Source organism: Cuculus canorus, chromosome 22, assembly GCF_017976375.1.
Source record: "Cuculus canorus isolate bCucCan1 chromosome 22, bCucCan1.pri, whole genome shotgun sequence".
Classification (NCBI taxonomy): Eukaryota; Metazoa; Chordata; class Aves; order Cuculiformes; family Cuculidae; genus Cuculus; species Cuculus canorus.
In genome coordinates this window covers 5,293,253-5,310,702 of record NC_071422.1, presented here as the reverse complement: position 1 = coordinate 5,310,702, position 17,450 = coordinate 5,293,253, and the positions used below count along the sequence as shown (strand labels likewise).

Genomic DNA, 17,450 nt, shown 5'->3' with positions numbered 1-17,450 from the left:
AGATTGGGGGGCTGGTGGTGGGTGCTGGGGGTGTCCCTGCGCTTCCACCCACCTCACGTGGCATTTTGCAGCGAGGCTTTGCTGCGGGCAAGGGGAGCATCTGCAAAACCCTGGGGTGAGGAGGTGCAGTGAGACCCTGTCCTGCACCCCAAAGCCCATCTGGGTGCTCCCCACCCTCTGGGTACAGGGGGCAAAGTGTGTCCCCCCACCAGCAGCATGGGGAGATGGGGTTCGTTTCCATCCCTGCATCCTCCCCGATCCACCATCAGGGGATGCAATTAGAGGGGTTTTAATTGGGAAAAGGGGAAAGACGCAGATAAAATGGCAGGAGCTACGTGGAAAACCAGACCCAAGGAGGAGAACAGCGCTGTGACTGCGGCGGAGTGGCCTTCACCCTTCCCACTGGCTGTGCATCCAGCTGGCCCCCAGCCCAAGGCGACAGCGAGCCCCAAACGAAGCCGATAAGGGCTCGATGTGGGCTGGCTGCACGCGCCACCGGGGAGGAGCTGGGCTGAATCCCGCTGTGCCCATGGATGCAGAGCTGGGATGATGCCCCCAGTGATGCAGCACCTCCCCAGGGACCACTGCCATCGCAGCACAGTGGTGAGGACGCGCATCCTGCCCAAGGTGCATCCTGCCCCATGGCAAAGCCAGGAGACCACTGGGATCCAGGCAGGGAGAACTTCCCACCCTGTTTACAGGATCCTCATGCACCAACCTAGCGGGATGAGGTCCCACGGGGCTCAAGTCCAAGCTGGGAGCACCTAAGTGAGCTGTGGCCATGGGGTAAAGCCCCTTCCCTGGAGAGGAGCAGCTCCTCAAGCTGACGGCGAGCGTGGCTCGTGGTGTTGGCAAACACCACCGGTGATGTCCCCACCCGTAGCCACAACACGGACCCGGGCAGTGGGGCAGAGGGTGAATGCCTTCCCCTCTCCCCCACCACCCGCATCAGGAATTTCTCATCTCAGCAGAAATCCCTGGGGTTGTTTGTGCTCCACCTCGAGAGATAGGGCTGGAAAAGTCGCTCCCCTCGCCCTGGGTGCCTGGGACTGTCTGCAAGAACCGGCTGGCTCAGCCCTCCCCAGGAGGCCCCTGTGGTCCCACAGGACAATGAAAACAAGCCTGGAGAAAGGGACCTGTGCAGGGGACAGAGGTGTCACACACCGCGGGCACAGGGGTCTGCAAAGGGAGCAGAGCTGGGCAGCAATTGAATCACTCCTGTAGAAGCCAACCAGTAGTTTTTTTCTGGAGTCTTTATTGGCAAGGTCATGGCTGGGTCTCATCCAGCCCCTCATCCAGCACCCCACAGCCCTGTCCCACCACGTCCCCAGCTTCCTCCTGTGTGATGGCTCACATGGAATGGATTGATCCAGGGATGGGTACTGAGAGCAACACCGAGGGCTCTCCCTGCAGAGCTGAGAGGTGGCTCAGGCCAGGATGGGGTAGGTGGCTTCCGTGGCCACACCGCAGTTGTTGTCCTTCATGGCCATGAGGATGTAGCCATCGTTGCCCCAGTAGGTGGACCAGGAGTTCTTGATAAGCCAGTAGGTCTCTCCTTGCAGGACCCCATAGCCCACAGCCAGCACTGCATGATCCAGTGTTCCCGGCTCGTTCGCTGCGGGGAACAACACAGAAGATGTTTTTTTGGTCCACAGAGCATCCCTGTGGAGAGCATTCCTGCTCCTGGAGCTACCGGCAGCGCTGGGACTGGTGCCCTCCTCCACCCTTGCTCAAGCCGCTCAACCGTGATGGGATCCTGGGTGTGCTGGCATCTCCCTGGGCTCCCAGGTCCTCCCACGCTCCAGGTACCACCTACTCACCACACTTGGGCTCATAGTAAACACCATTAGAGTAGAAGGAGAAGGTCCGGTGCGAGGCGTCGATGCTGACGGCCACGGGGCCGTGCTTGTAGATGGCAGCTTTGACCGCTGTGATGTTGCCCGAGGTGACGTTGACGTAGCCCGTGATCTTGGCCAGCATCTCAGACTGGTTGTAGTGGCACAAGCCATTCTGTGGCAGCCGAGGGAAGACACCGTGTCACGGGGAGCCCCTGACTCTGCCCACCCTGATGCGGGGAGCGATGTAGGACTTGGGGTGTGACAGTATCCTGGCTCTGGTCCCCCTGTCCTCCCTTGCCCACCGTGGTGGGGACATTTTCCTGGTTGCTGCAGGGACACAGCCTTGCCGGCAGCGTGGGGAGCTGGCTCGGCACCCAAAGCCCTGGGGTGAGCACTGCCTGCATCTTGCAGCCACGTCCCTGTCCCCGGGCAGCCCTGCTTTATCCCTGCACCCCAGGGTATGGAGGGACTCATGGCACCACCCATGGGTGGAGGAGTCTCATCTCTCTTTTGCAAGAGGAGAAACTGAGGCACGCAGTGATGCAACCGCCCAGCTGAGCCCCGGGGCTTGGCTTTGGACTGCACTTTGGAGACTGGTGTCTTGGGGACAAGATGACATCCCCATCTCCAGAGCCTGGTAGCGCTTCCACCCCATCCCGATCAGCGCCGGGGGGACCCCACCAGGGGTGCAAGGTCACCTCACCTGGCCCTTGTAGCTGCCGTAGGACTCGGTGCTGGCGATGCCGCCGTGTTTCTTGATCCACTCGTAGGCTCGCCACTCCTCGCCCCCATCGCAGGCGTAGTTCCCGAAGCCCCAGGAGCAGTCGATGAGGACTTGTTGGGACAGGGGGGTCAGCACGCCGGTCTGCGTGGACACACACACGCTGTAGGGATGGAGCTGGGCATGATCCAGGCATCCCGGCCATCCCCATGGAGCACAGCCCCATTCTCACCTTGAGGAAGAGGGCACCTTCCATGGCACCCGTTGTGGCGAAGCTCCAGCAGGACCCGCAGACAGCCTGGTCCTTCACAGGGGTCACAGCACCTGGGGACAGCGGGATGAGGTGTGAGAGGCTGGGGTGGCACTGGGGGCTGGGGGCAGGTGGAAGGGAAACTGAGGCAGGAGTTGAGGACTCACTGTGCTCTCAGAGGCAGCACAGCCAGGGCTTGGTGCTAACCACGAGGGGACAAATGCACCAGCAAAGCTGCAGGACCCCTGCCCTTGGGTTGGGACAAGCTCTGGAGGGGTCACTCGCAGCTGATGGGAACATGAGGGAAGCCAGATGTGGCTTCAGGTGTCACATCTGTCCCTGGGGCACCAGATCAAAGGAGGGCCGAGCGCTGGCCGAGCTGCCTTTTGCCAGATGAGCCCTTCCTCCTCCACCTTCCAGCTGGCGAGGAGAGCAGGGACCATAGGGAGATGTGGGTCCCAAGAGATGAGGTGAGGTGTGGTGATGGAGACTTTGGTGTCTCGGATGGATGAGGAGCACTCCCACCCTCCACATCAGAGCCTTACACCACCCCGCAGCTCCACATCGGTGAGACCCCAACCCCGCACCTACCATACATGCGCCAGTCGAGGCTCTCGGGAAGGATGAGGCCGGTGTAGAGCTCGGTGGGGAAGGGCTGCCCGTTGTTGGGAGCCGCGCTCCGGCGGCGGCCGCGTAGGGCAGCCAGCTCCTGGGGCGTGCGGTCGGCCAGGTGGTTCAGCGCCAACGTGTAGGAGAGCGCGGCGCGGTTCTTGGAGTGCACGAACCTGTAGCAGAGCAGAGATGCTGCCAGAGGATGGGAGCAGGGGACCATTCTGGCCACCTCTTGGTGTGCACAAACGTGCCACCACGGTGGGGACAGCATCAGGTGGCACTGACGCCAGCTCCCACCACACCAGCAGTACAGCATCTCAGGGGTGGGGAGCATCCACAACGAGGGTTTACGTCCCCCTTGCGTTCCTGTACCTCATGTTGTGTACGAAGATGCTCTGCCTGTGCTCCAGCTCCCGCACGGAGCTGTACTGCCGTCGCAGCCGCCTGCGGTAGTGGTGGAAGACCTCATGGGCCCTGGGTTGGTGCTGTCCCACCAGGTCCTCCATGGGGTTTGCCAGCACCTGGTGCTCCGCTGAGCTGCCTGGCAGGACCCCGCACTTCTTTGTCTCTGGAGAGCAAGGAGGGGATGCCATCAGCCTGAGCCCCACCGGCAGGATGGAAGGTCCCAACCCCGCTCACCGTTGATGGGGAGGTCGAAGACGGAGGAGGGGAAGCTGTTGTCGAAGTCGGTGTAGGCGATCTCGTACTTGTCGTAGTGGGAGCCCAGCAGGCTGTTGTAACCCCGCATCTCGTAGTGGACAGGGGCCACCCCACAGCTGGAGTTGGTCACCCATAGGGTGTAGACGTTCTTCTTCTGCTCCCAGTGGGTGATGTTCTGCCAGACGGCGCAATACCGACCCCGGTAGTACTCCTCCCGTAGGAACTGAGGGGACGTGGCATCAAGGAAAGGAACTCTGGATTAGAACCTTGCGTCAGCCCCCTGTGCTCGCTCCTTCCCACCCTTCGCGGGAGCCTGGTACTCCTGGTGCACATCCAACTTCTTGCACCAGCCTGCACCGGGCTTTCGGCCTGGATCGAGCGTCTCCATGGCCTCAGCATTCACCATGCTTGGGGCAGAAAGCAAGGCAAGGATTTTGGGGAGGCCCTGGAATAGGTTGTCCAGAGAAGCAGTGGCTGTCCCATCCCTGGAGGTGTTCCAGGCCAGGTTGGATGGGTCTTGGAGCCCCTGATCCAGTGGGAGGTGTCCCTGCCCATGGCAGGGGGTGGAACTGGATGGGCTTTGAGGTCCCTTCCAACCCAAACCATTCCATGATTCGAGATCCAACACAGGACAGACCCCTCTGCTGCTCGGTGGTGCCTTGGGGACACCCCACCAAGCGTAGACCTGTCTGAACCCCTGGTTCAAAAACCTCCAGGTTCTTCCTGCAGGTTTCCAAGCTCTCGCCCTGCGAGCACGAGTGTGGCTCAACGTCCGGCATGGTGACAGCTTAGTGCCCACACCACTCACCCATTGCACCCATCCTGCTGCACCCAGCCCCGCCAGAGCCTGAGGCCACCAGGAGCTGCGCCGCCGTGCACCAACTTGCCCGAACCACCCCAAAACACCAGTGTTTGTGTGGGCTGTGACACGTCCCAACACGGCTGCTGGGGTTGGGAAAGGGGTTGGGAGTCCAGCCCCGATCCAGGTGGAGAAGTGACCTTCCCCGTGCCCTGGGGTGCAGGACATGCTCTGGCCTGTTCCAGCACCCCGTGTCCCCTGGGATGGAGGGGACCGTCCCCTGGGATGGAGGGGAGCATCCCCTGGGATGGAGGGGAGCATCTCCAGCTGCCCAGCACATCCAACCCCCCTGAAGATGCTCCGAGCAGCAGGGTTGGATCAAGGGTCCAGCTCCCTCACCTTGAAGCCATCAAGGGTGGGGAAGACACTCTGAGCTTTGACCACGTCCTCCTCGGAACCAGGTAGCTGGAAGCATTTCATGGTGTTCACCTCTTTTTCGGTGGTCTCTGGTGTGATCTTGTACTGCATCCCATAGGGCTTCACTGCCGCCAGCTGGTAGGTGATCACCTGCCCTGTGCCAGCGGGAAGGGGAAACTGAGGCACGATGGTCCTGCCTGAGTCTTTTTGCGCGGAGATGGGACTGGTACAGGACGGGCACAGCCCAGAGCAGGTGGATGCCTTGCTTACCGTCGTAGTACTGTATCCGGCTTTTATTTCCCGTCATGTTGTACCAGGCTTCGAAGGGTTCCTCAATCTCAGCGTAGGGCAGCCTGATGACACCTGTGAGGTCGCCGGTGTGTGACAGCGGTCAACCCAGAGCCCTCAGCACCCTGACACCCCTCCCCGAGCCCCCCAGCACCCCCAGAGCATGCAGACCCGCAGCCAACTGAGCTGCTGCCCCCATGGGCGCTGAGGCAGGGGGAGGCACCCGGCTGTGGGCACTGGACTGGTCCTGCCTGGTGCTGAGCAGCCTCCATTGCCCCCCAGCAAAGGGCGCCGCGGGGTCCCGTTACCTCGGACGTGGTAGATAGAGCCGAACTGAGGGGGTGGGCGTGAGAGGCCATAGTCCTGTCCTGGAAGGTAGAGAGGGGTAGGGGTGAGTGGGAGGACTGGGGCGGTGGGGCAGGAGGATGCTCAAGGCAAAGCCCCCCTTCCCTGCAGGGAGAGGGTGGCTGAACGCAGCTCCACGATCCCACTGGTGGCACATGCAAAGGATGCTGACACCCAGACACCATCCCAGGGCTGGATCCGGGGTCAGCACCGTGCCACAACCTGCACCCCCCGAGGAACCCAGCTGTTGGGGTGGCTGTTGGGGGATGTCTCCACGGGAAGCAGTGCCACCCTCAGTGCTTTGAATAATGTCTCCAAGATGGGACACAGCCAGGCTGTCCCTTGACAAGCACGGATTCTCCGGCAGGACCACCGTGCCTCAGTTTCCCCTCCCTGCTAGCACCGGGGCAGGGATGAGGGGTGCCAGGGAGCCAGCTGAGCCCGCTTGGCATCTCCCAGTGACGTTCTCAGCCTCCCTCAGGACTCCCAGCTTGTGCAACCCCACGCCAACACGCCCGCCCGCCGCTGGGAACGGGCCTTTCCCTCCGTCAGCATCTTCCCCCTCGCCCGGAGCGAGGAGCCAGCACCTCCTGCCCTGTGCCCAGCGCCGGTGAAGATGAGACCCATCCCAGCTCAGCTTCTGCACCCAAACTCTGGGGTGGGCAGGGACCCCCGGTGCCTGCAGCCCAGGCTGTCTCATTGGTGCCCATTGCACCCCTAGATGATGCCTGGGGTGAGGAGCAGCGATGGGTCCGCAACCCCACTTGGCTTTACGCCCACCTGGGAAGAAGTTCTTGCAAAGCCATCATCCTCTGCCACCCCATCCCCTCCTGCTGCTCCTCTGCCTGCTCTTCGCACACAAAGCCAGGGAAAACAACTCGGGTTAAAGCTCCCCTGGCTCCATTTAGCCTTCTTTTCACCCCTCCCACCCTCAAAGAGCATCACTCCCCCCACCACCTTTACCCCTGTACCCCAACTCTCCCATTGGAACTTCAAATCTGGGAACCCAACAAGCACGAAGCCACTTCTCCACCCTGCCTGACGCCTTTCCGGTGGAGATGGGGAGCTGAGACCCTGCCTGGGTGCCCCCAGCTTCTCCCCCAGGGTGTCCCCAATGGATCAAACTCACCCCGGACGGCGATGCAGAGCACAGAGGCTGCGAGCCAGCGCAGAGCACCCATCCTCGCCGTCCTCGCCCTGCATTCGCTCTTACCTTTATGCTGGGGGCGGTTGTGGCGAAACCAATGCAAGAGGAGGGAGGGAGGGAGGGAGGGAAGGAACCTGCATCATGTGGTGCTTGGTGGGGTGCAGGGCACCCTGGGGTGCTCAGCAGGGAGAGCGCATCTCAGCAGTGTCGCTGTGGAGGGAGGTGCAGTGGATGAGCCCCACTCACTGGGTGCTGTAGGGGGACGGGAGACGCAGGATGAGCCCCAAGGAGCTGTAAGCAGTGTTGGGGGGGGGTCCAGGATGGATGGAATCCATGGGGTGCTTGGGGCTGTGCATCCTCTCCTTGTGTAGGGGAGAGCATCCTAGAGGTTGGGGAGCTCTTTGCCAGGCAGCGCTGATGTTGGGGTGATGGGGGGAGGCAATGCCCGCAGTAGAGGCAAGGGCTGTGATCAACTTGAGCCCCCCCTGATCTGGTGGGAGGTGGAAGTGGATGGGCTTTAAGGTCCCTTCCAATCCAAACCATTCTGTGATTAACAAGCCAGGCCCTGAGACTGGGAGCACTGGGAACCCTTTGCTGGAGGAAAGGGGGGTGGCTTGAAGGGCAGTGGGGCTGAGCCAGCTGTGGGGCACAGGGAAATCTGGGCACCGAGGGTGCAGGCTGAGCCACCCCATAGCCAGGCTTTGGGGAGAAGGCTGGAAACCGTGCACATCGCCCCTTGCTCGCTGCTCAGCTTCTCTGACCACAAGGAGGGAAACTGAGGCACGAGGTGGTAGACTGAAAGGGAGAGCTTCATCTAGTAAAGCAAGGGAGCATTTCCTCCAGCAACCACCGTCCTTCCCTCGCCACCTGACCTGTCTCCGAGAGGTTTGGGGGCTCCCCTGCCACTCGTTGTCAGGGCTTCAGGCTCACCATGCTGTGGGGGCAGAGGTGGGGACAATCTTGGGGGATCAGGAAGGACCTGGATCTGCTCGAGCGAGTCCAGAGGGGTCCACAAAGAGGATCTGAGGGCTGGAGCATTTCCTGTACAAGGACAGGCTGAGAGAGTTGGGGTTGTTCAGCCTGGAGAAGAGAAGGCTGCAGGGAGACCTTAGAGCAGCTTCCAGCGCTGAAAGGGGCTCCAGGAAAGCTGGGGAGGGGCTCTGGATCAGGGAGTGCAGGGACAGGACGAGGATGGATGTTTTTCAGCTGAAAGAGGGGAGATTGAGGTGAGATCTTAGGGAGAAATGCTTTGCTGAGGGTGGGGAGGCCCTGGCCCAGGTTGCCCAGAGCAGTGGTGGTGCCCCATCCCTGGAGGGGTTCCAGGCCAGGTTGGATGGGGCTCGGAGCCCCTGATCCAGTGGGAGGTGTCCTTCCAATCCAAACCATTCCATGATTTATACGCCACCCCCTATTTCCATCCTGTGCACAGAGACTGGGACCCCTCTGGGCAAGATGCCTCCCCACAAGGGAACGCCCCATGCCAGGGATCGGGGACCCCACGGCAGCTTCTTTCCCCATGGTTTGCCAGACTCACCCCCAAAGCTCTGCCTGCTCCTGGGGGCTGGGTGTGCACCATCCCTGCACCCCAGGACCCTCCCCAGCTCATGCCACGGAGCTGGGGGGCAGATGGGGCTCAGGAAGCTCTTTCCAAGGTGAAGGTCAATGCCTTCTGTGGGGCAGAAGCCAACAAGAAAGATGCAGGACTGCTGTTTGGGAGGGTCTTGAGAGCCCAGGTGGAGCCCAGAGGGTCTCATCCCTCACAAGTGAGCACTGCTGAGCAGTCCCTGTCTCTGCTGTCAGGGACACTGGCAGGGCTGGTTGCATCTCCAGGAGGGTCTGTTTTCCCCCCAACAGGTCCTAGAGAGCCCCCAAAACCCGAAAGCTGGGACAAAATTTGAGCTGAGATCCACACCATCCATAGAATGAATTGGGGGTGACAAGGCAAGCATGGCATCAGTCCAGGGCGGGGGGTGTCCCCATCCTAGGAGGACCCAGGACCTCCATCACCTGCTATGGGAACAGGAAACACTGAGACCGGACTCACCGTCACACAGGAAAGAGGTCAACGTGCATGGGCTAACCACAGGGGGAGGAGGAGGAGGAAGGCTTTGGAGAAATGAGGAAGGACCCCCATCCACCAGCACGCAACCCAATCCACCTGTGGGAGGAGATGGGGTGGCCAAGCTGGGACACTGCCCATTCCAGGCTGGAACGTGACCGCAGACCCCTCCACAGCCCCCATCACCCCATGCACAGCCCCGCGCCGGAAACTGTGGAGCATAAAAATATCACCGGCCTCTCGCTGTCATTGTCCCCTGCAGCTGGGGAGCAAGGGGGCTGCGCAGGATTGGGCCCAGGCAGGGAGGAGGTGGGGTATTTCCAGCCAGAAAGCCTCGCACCCCATATCAGCATTGGGGTCCCCAGGCAAGGGACCCCCCACCCCGAGATGCCCTAATCCAGTGGTTGGGGTGCGAAAAGCTTGAGGTGCTCTTTGCAGGGTGAGTGACCCACTGCCCTGGACCAGGAGGACAGATGGGTGCTGGGGGGCTCAGGAATGGTGTTGGGGGGCTCAGGAAGGGTGCTGGGGGCTTGGGAAGGGTGCGGGGGGGGGCTCAGATGGGTGCAGAGGATCTCAGGCAGGTGCAGGGGGGCTCAGGAAGGTGTTGGGGGCTCAGGAAAGGTGCAAAGGGCGCTCAGATAGCTGCAAGGGGTCTCAGGCAGGTGCGAGGGGGGCTCAGGAAGGTGCTGGGGTGCTCAGGCAGGGTGTTGAGGGGCTCAGGAAAGGGGCAAGAGGTGCTCAGGTGCAGGGGGTCTCAGGCAGGTGCGGGGGGGCTCAGGAAGGATGCTGGGGGGCTCAGGAAGGTGCTGGGGTGCTCAGGAAAGGGGCAAGGGATGCTCAGATAGGTGCAGGGGTGCTCAGGAAGGGTGCTGGGGGGCTCAGGAAAGGTGCAAGGGGTGCTCAGGAAGGTGCTGAGGGCCTCCCCCCCCCTTCTCCCAGAGCTCACTGAAGTTTGTGGGTTAGCGCGAGAGATGCCACTTCTTGGGGTTGTCCCACCAGCAATTTTATCTGGACAAGAAGGAAAGAAGGGGTGCGGCACCTGGTGGGCTCTCGCTGGCCACAGCGATGGGCGAGCTGGCCAGGAGCTGCACCTCATCCTGGGGGGGCAGGGGGTGGGAGCCCCCCAGCACATAGTTTCAAGCTTCTCTGGGCAAAGTGGGCTGTTTGCTGCCTCTCCACGGCTCTGCGCTGCCCTGAGTCCCCCCCATTCCAGCAGAGGAGCATCCGCTCCCCATCACTCCCTCCTCATCACCCCCTCCTCATCACCCCATCCCATTCACCCCATCCCATTCACCCCACCCCCACGCCATCGGGGTGGGGGGAGCCCTTATCGCTGTCCCTCATGGGGTCATAGCCCCTTGTTTGCAGTTTGCTGTCCCTACACTGTCCCCTGCCCAGGGACACTGTTTGGGGGGGACCAGGGGAGGATGGGGCGATGCCAGGCTCTGTCTCAGGATGGGTGGAGGAGGCACCCCAGGCTGCGTCCAGGTGTCCCAGAGCTGCTTTTTTCCCACGCTTCCCATGATTTTTCCCATAAATCCCAGCAGGTAGAGCTTGAGGAGCCATGCAGTGTCCCCCCACTGTGATGCTGGGGACCAGGGACCCCCAATATCAGCCTGTTGTTTGCAGTTTGCTCTCCCCATGCCATCCCCTGCCCAGGGATGCTCTTTGGGGTGTCAGAGGGTGATGGGGTGATGTCAGGCTCTGCCTCAGGATGGGTGCAAGCAGCACCCCAGGCTGCGTCCGGATGTCCCAGAGCTGCTTTTCCCCATGCACACCCCATAAATCCCAGCAGGTAGAGCCTGAGGAGCCATGCAGTGTCCCCCCACTGTGATGCTGGGGACCAGGGACCCCCCAATATCAGCCTGTTCTTTGCAGTTGGCTCTCCCCATGCCATCCCCTGCCCAGGGATGCTCTTTGGGGTGTCAGAGGGTGATGGGGTGATGTCAGGCTCTGCCTCAGGATGGGTGCAAGCAGCACCCCAGGCTGCGTCCGGATGTCCCAGAGCTGCTTTTCCCCATGCACACCCCACAAATCCCAGCAGGCAGAGCCTGAGGAGCCATGCAGTGTCCCCCCACTGTGATGCTGGGGACCAGGGACCCCCCAATATCAGCCTGTTGTTTGCAGTTTGCTCTCCCCATGCCACCACCTGCCCAGGGATGCTCTTTGGGGTGTCAGAGGGTGATGGGGTGATGTCAGGCTTTGCCTCAGGATGGGTGCAAGCAGCACCCCAGGCTGTGTCCGGATGTCCCAGAGCTGCTTTTCCCCATGCACACCCCACAAATCCCAGCAGGCAGAGCCTGGGGATGCTCGCAGTGTCCCCACCGTGCTGCTAGGGATTAGAGACCCCTCAATGCCACCTTGTCCCCCCCAAGGCCACCTTCCTGAGCAGCCGGTGGGCCCTGGCGAGCGATGCCAGCGGGTGAGCCCGTGGCCACCTCGGCTGGGTTGGTTTGTACAATGAACCATTGCTGGGCGCGCAGGGAGGAAGGGGGGGGCGAGGGGAGGGGAAGCTCTTGCTCTGCTGCGAGAGCTGCCAAAGAGACAGGGGAAATACACACGCACACAGGCGCTCCCGCTTCTCCCCACGCCAACCGCCCCGACACCCCGATCCCCAGCGCAGGGAGGTTTGGGGTTGTGTCCGTGGCACCCGAACTCGTGGTCCCACCGGGAGCTGGCGTGGGAGCTGGGGTCCATGCGAGCCGGAGGGCTGACGGTAGGAGCGATGCGTGGGGCATGGAGTGCAGGGTGGTGGGGGGCTCTGCCCCCCTGCATTAGGGGGAGGATTTAAATCCCTTTGCTGAGCGCTGAGAGCTGCCCAGCTCGTGCGTGGGGTGGCTCGGGGGGCAGAGTGGGATGGGGGGATGAAGCCGTAGGGATGGAGGGGGGCAGCTGGGGGGCTGCCACTGGGCCCTGCCCTTATTGCAGCCACTGCAATGAGCTGGGGGGACACACAGGAGACCCCCATCCTCCCCATCCTGGGGGGCAGCATGGCCAGGGCCATGGCTTGGGGAGGGGGCTGGGGGCAGCCCCAGCTCCAGCTCGTCCTCCCGGCACTAATCGGCAGCGACGCGGCGGCGGGGAGGCTGCGGAGACAAATGGTGCCTTTGCCTGCGCTGGACCCCAGTGCTGGGGAGAGGGGACAGGTCACAGCACCCCAGGGGACACCGGGATGGCCAAGGGGGACACCTGCTGCCCCCCCAGCCCGCAGGTGCCCGTGGTGCGTGAACCCAGCGAGCGCTCACGGGGAGGATGCTGGGGGCTGAATCCTCCCCAACTGGGGAGCTTGGGGGGCTCAGGCTCTGGCTGGAGCAGGTTCTCCCCCCACTCCCTGAAGCTCTGCCTCGTCCCCAACCCTTGGTGTGTCCCAAGGAGGGACAGGAACTCGCTGCTTCCTGCACTGCACAATTCCCTCCCCTCCCCGCTCCTCCCGGGACATTGTATTTGGAGTCCTGGCTGGCTCCCGCCACCCCTGCAGCCCCTCGGATCCGGGAATTGCTCTTCTTCCAGCGGAAATCCTGCTTTCCCAGCCAGCGATGGGGCTGGGAGGCTGGGGGGGGCTCCCTCTGCCATGGGCATCTCCTCCCAGGATGGGGAGCCAGGAGACACCCCTTTCCAAGGGCCGCGTTGCTGGTGGGTGGGTTTGTGGGGGCAGAACAATTTTGGGGGGCTGGTGAGGTTAGAACCCTGCCACCTCCTGGGCTGGCACAGGGAGGGTGTAAACCGAGCGTTAGCCATGCCCCCCACAGCTTGGGTGGTTTTGGGGGGTCAGCAGCCCCATTTGATCCCCATCCTGCTCAGGGACAGGGATGGAAAGGGGTATCCCTGCGAGCATCCCCGCTCAAGGATAGCACTGAGCCACCACCGCGTTGCCCGTGGGCACAAGCAGGGCTTCCAGGGTACCCCAACCCACCCTGCTGGGAAACCCACACTTGGGGGGACCCTCTGGTGGCTCTCAGCGCAGCTGTGTGTTCCCAGGAGAGCGTTGCATCCATCCCACCACCTCTGTTGGTGTCCACAACAGCTCCCTGACCCTCCCTGGGGAACCTGATCCCACCAGGGCCAAATCTCTGCGCTCCGCTGGGAGCTGCAGGGGGGCTCGTCAGGGACTGGGGGAACTGGGAGGACTGGAGCAGGAATAGGGCTCTACCCCAGGGCCGTGGCTCTGGGTCACAGGGCTGGATTTGGAGCTGGGGGGAGCAGGGACAGAGCAGGGACATGCCACCATCTGCCACCATGCCAGGACAAGGAGTGGACAGTGGAGAGGAAGATTGTGTCCTCTTATCCCTCCCTGGGTCTCTGGGGGTCCTGGACATGAGATGGGGACATGGTTTAGGGGCGTGTGCCCTAGCGAGCCACTCAAAGTGAGGCACCTTCTCCTACACTGCAGCTGCTTCGTGCCTCAGTTTCCCTCCCAGGAGCAGGGAGATCCAGAGCCATGGGGTGATGGTGGAGCCCAGGTTGGGCTCAGAGCTGTGTTGTGCAGCGATCTCGGGTTCCTTTTCCCCCAAGGAGGCTGCGGCAGGCTGGCAAAGGCCACAGAGGCGCAGGGCCATACGGGAAGGATGGGGGTGTGCAGAGCGAGGGGGGTGGGAGATGGTATGGGGGGGGACACACACAGGGTGCCCCACGGACCGCAGCCCACAGTGCCGCTGCTCAGTTCCAGCGTGGTCCTCTCCTGGCCCCCCTGGTTCCCACCAGCCCCAAGGTTCCCCTTGGTGGCTGCAGCTCCATCCTCTTCCTCTCCCTCCTTCCCCATGCCATGCTCCTGCTGCTCCCTCTTCCCGCTGTGCAGGTTCCTCCGTCACTGTCCCCACCCTGGCTTGTCCCCACGGCCCCAGTGACACGTATTTCCAGCAGCTCTGCATCTCTCCATGTCCCCTCCCAGAGCCTGATCCCTCCATCCCCATCATTTCTGAAAGGGGAAAGGAGGTGAGAGTGACCTCAAGGTGACACTCAAGGTGACACTGGTGTCCACTGGGACAAAAGTGATTGTGCCCCTGGACTTGGCATTGGTGAGGCCACACCTCGAATCTTGGGTTCAGTTTTGAGCCCCTCATTCCAAGAAGGACATTGAGATGCTGGAGCGCATCCAAAGAAGGGGAACAGAGCTGGAGAAGGGTCTGGAGAAGAAGAGTTATGAGGAGCAGCTGAGGGCCCTGGGGTTGTTCAGCCTGAAGAAGAGGAGGCTGAGAGGAGACCTTATTGCTCTCTGCAGCTCCTGAAAGGAGGTTGTGGTGAGGTGGGTGCTGAGCTCTTCTCCCACATGACAGGCAATAGGATGAGAGGAAATGACCTCAAGTTGTGCCAGGACAGGTTCAGATTGGACATCAGGAGAAATTTCTTCACAGAAAGGGTTCTCAGCCCTGGTAGAGGTGGTGGTGGAGGAGTCCCCATCCCTGGAGGGATTTAAAAGACAGGTGGATGAGGCGCTCAGGGATCTGGTTCAGTAGAGGACAGGTATGGTTGGACTCAAATCTCAAAGGTCTTTTCCAACCAAACGATTCTATGATTGCGCTTTGGCTCAGAGCTGAGGAAGGAGTTGAAACCATCAGTGTCCCGAGGGCACCGTGGAGCAGATGGACAGACGGACAGGGCTGTGGCTGTGTTGTGGCCAGCGGGGCAGTGGCAGGGGTGATGAGTTGGCTGGGTCTCAGCGTGGGGCGGGAGCTGGCAGCTCGGCCGGACCCCGTGCTGGTGGAGCTGGGGCAGGGAGGGCTCGCTTGCCATCTGCTCCCAGGCTCCAAGCAGCATCTTTTTGGGAGCGTTGAGGCCAGATGCCAACACGCAACCATCAAACTCAGCTCCGGCTGCATCCCTTCCCTGAGGACGATGCAAAGGGACAGTTTTTGTGCCACTCTGCCCTGTTGGGAGGTGACAGGGGCCACCTTGAGGGTTTGATGGGTGCTCAGAGAAGGGGAAGCATGGGTGCAATCCTGCTGGGCACAGCACGAGCAGAGCCTAAACCCTGCAGTGCTGCGATATTTCGGGCTTGTCCTTTCCTAGAAGATGCTTCTTGCCTGCTCCATCGCTGCCGGCACAGAAATTCAGCAGAATTCACAGAAATGGGAAGTTTCTGAGCATGATACTGGCACAAGCGCGGGTGATTCCCACGCAGAGTGGACAGGGTTTGCAAAGCTGGGGGTGTTCGTCAGCTGAAATAACCACTTATGGTCAGCAAAAATTCAAATACCCGGTCGGTCATACCCTTTCGGATTTGGCAACGCCGCCCTGCCTGAAACGGCCACGGCCTTGCCACACTGCTGGTGTCGAAAGTGAAGGTGGAAGGGGAAGAGCTGCGTTCTTCCCACCCCCTGCTGAGAGAGAGGACAGGGAATCAAAGACCGTGATGGGGGAAACCTGCTGGAAACATCTCATCTGCCCCAAAACCTCCATCTCCTCGTTGCTTTCCAGAGCGTAGGGGACAGGACTTGGCAGCTGGGTGAAGCACAGCTTCACAGCATCTTCTCAGGGGCTCCAGGAAAGCTGGGGAGGGGCTCTGGATCAGGGAGTGCAGGGACAAGACGAGGAGGGATGTTTTTTCAGCTGAAAGAGGGGACGTTGAGATGAGATCTTAGGCAGAAATGTTTTGCTATGAGGGTGGGGAGGTCCTGGAAGAGGTCGCCCAGAGGAGTGGTGGCTGCTCCATCCCTGGAGGGGTTCCAGGCCAGGTTGGATGGGGCTTGGAGCCCCTGATCCTGTGGGAGGTGTCCCTACTCATGGCAGGATGGTGGAACTGGATGGACTTTAAGGTCCCCTCCAGCCCAAACCATTCTCAGACTGGTTATGGGGTGAGCTCTGCCTTATCACTGCAGAGCACTAGACTGTAAAGCTCTGCCCAGTCCAAACTGGGCAAACTGGTCTGGTTGAGTGGTCAGCAGCCTGGGGAGGTGACAGGGCTGGGGACAGAAATGCCTTCTTGCAGCCCAATGTTGGGGGGAGAGGTCCGATTTCCTCTTCCTCCACGACACCTTCGTTGCTGAGCACAAATGTGACCTTGTCCGGAAGAGTGTGGCCCCGACCGCAGCGAGGCAAGCAGTGCCCTTCCTCCTCCGAGTCCCCAGTTCCCCTGCCAAGCAGAAGGGACGTGAACAGGGACACTTTTAGGGCTCCTTTCTGCCCAGCCTGGTTCCCTCCAGCCTTGGCACAGTCAAGGGATGAAGCATCTCCCTTTGGAGAGAGGCGACCAATTTGATGAGGACGCGGCGGGAGAAAAACCCTCTTGAGGATGTGGTTTCAGCCCATGCAGGGCTATCGCAGGCTCTGCGGAGGTGTTTTTGCTCATGCAAGGGTATTGTAGCCCACGCGGCGGTGTTGCGGCACATGCAGGAGTGGTTTAGCTCGTGCAGGGGGGTTGCAACCCATGCAGGGGTACTTCAGCCCATGCAGGGGTGTTGCAGCCTGTGCAAGGGCATTGCAGCTCGTGCAGGGGTGTTTTAGCCACGCAGGAGTCTTTTAGCCCGTGACGGAGGTGTTTCAGCTGTTGGAGGTGTTTTTCAGCTGCTGGAAGGGTGTCTAAGCTCGTAGACAGGGTGTTGCAGCCCATGCAGGGATGTTGCAACCTGGGCAGGAATAATGCAGCCTGGGTAGAAATAATGCAGCCTGGGCAGGAGTGTTTCAGCCCTTGGAGAGGCGTTTCAGCATTTAAAGGTGTATTTCAGCCCCTGGAGGATTATCTAAGCCCCTAGCAGGGGCATTTCAGCCCTAGGAGGGGTGGCTTTTAGCTTCGGAAGGGGTGTTTCAGCCTATGGAGGGATATTTCAGCTCTTGGAGGGGCATTTCAGCCCGTGGAGGGGCATTTCAGCTCTTGGAGGGGTGTTTCAGCTCTTGAAGGGGTATTTCAGCTCTTGGAGGGGTGTTTCAGCTCTTGAAGGGGTATTTCAGCTCTTGGAGGGGTGTTTCAGCCCATGGAGGGACATTTCCGCTCTTGGAGGAGTGTTTCAGCCCTTGGAGAGATATTTCAGCTCTTGGAGGGGTTTTTCAGCCCGTGGAGAGATATTTCAGCTCTTGGAGGGGTGTTTCAGCCCATGAAGGGGCATTTCAGCTCTTGGAGGGGAGTTTCAGCCGGTGGAGGAGCATTTCAGCTCTTGGAGGGGTTTTTCAGCCCATGGAGGGGCATTTCAGCTCTCGGAGGGGTGTTTCAGCCCAAGCAGGGGTGTTTCAGCTCCTGCAGAGGTGATTTAGCCCCCGCAGGGCTCTGACTCTCAGCCTGATGCCCCTCCTCGGTGCCCACAGGTGCCTTTTCTCCTCCCGGAGGTGACATGGAGCAGCTGAAGTGACCCGAGGAGCCGTCACAGTGAGTGGGGGCACCTCG

At 61.1% G+C, this 17,450-nt stretch overlaps 1 protein-coding gene across 1 annotated transcript; it reads right to left on the bottom strand.

Annotated features, from left to right (window-relative positions):
- Window positions 1-1,250: 1,250 nt before the first annotated feature.
- Window positions 1,251-7,174, bottom strand: LOC104054816 (digestive cysteine proteinase 1). Its single transcript, XM_054086438.1, has 11 exons — window positions 7,060-7,174; window positions 5,894-5,953; window positions 5,568-5,660; window positions 5,280-5,452; window positions 4,061-4,304; window positions 3,794-3,989; window positions 3,401-3,594; window positions 2,792-2,883; window positions 2,542-2,703; window positions 1,821-2,010; window positions 1,251-1,615 (listed from the first exon to the last, which is right to left on the bottom strand). The coding sequence occupies exons 1-11, from the start codon at window positions 7,109-7,111 to the stop codon at window positions 1,428-1,430; spliced, it is 1,644 nt and encodes a 547-aa protein (XP_053942413.1). The 5' UTR covers window positions 7,112-7,174; the 3' UTR covers window positions 1,251-1,427.
- Window positions 7,175-17,450: the final 10,276 nt, after the last annotated feature.

What these genes read in the sequence shown, in the direction of transcription:
- LOC104054816 (XM_054086438.1), bottom strand. Translation starts at nt 7,111, where the DNA reads ATGGGTGCTCTGCGCTGGCTCGCAGCCTCTGTGCTCTGCATCGCCGTC. An exon ending in CCACCCTTGATGGCTTCAAG is followed by an intron (nt 4,305 to 5,279) that starts GTGAGGGAGCTG and finishes ACGTCCCCTCAG; the next exon opens with TTCCTACGGGAGGAGTACTA. An exon ending in ATCTTCGTACACAACATGAG is followed by an intron (nt 3,595 to 3,793) that starts GTACAGGAACGC and finishes GCTCTGCTACAG; the next exon opens with GTTCGTGCACTCCAAGAACC.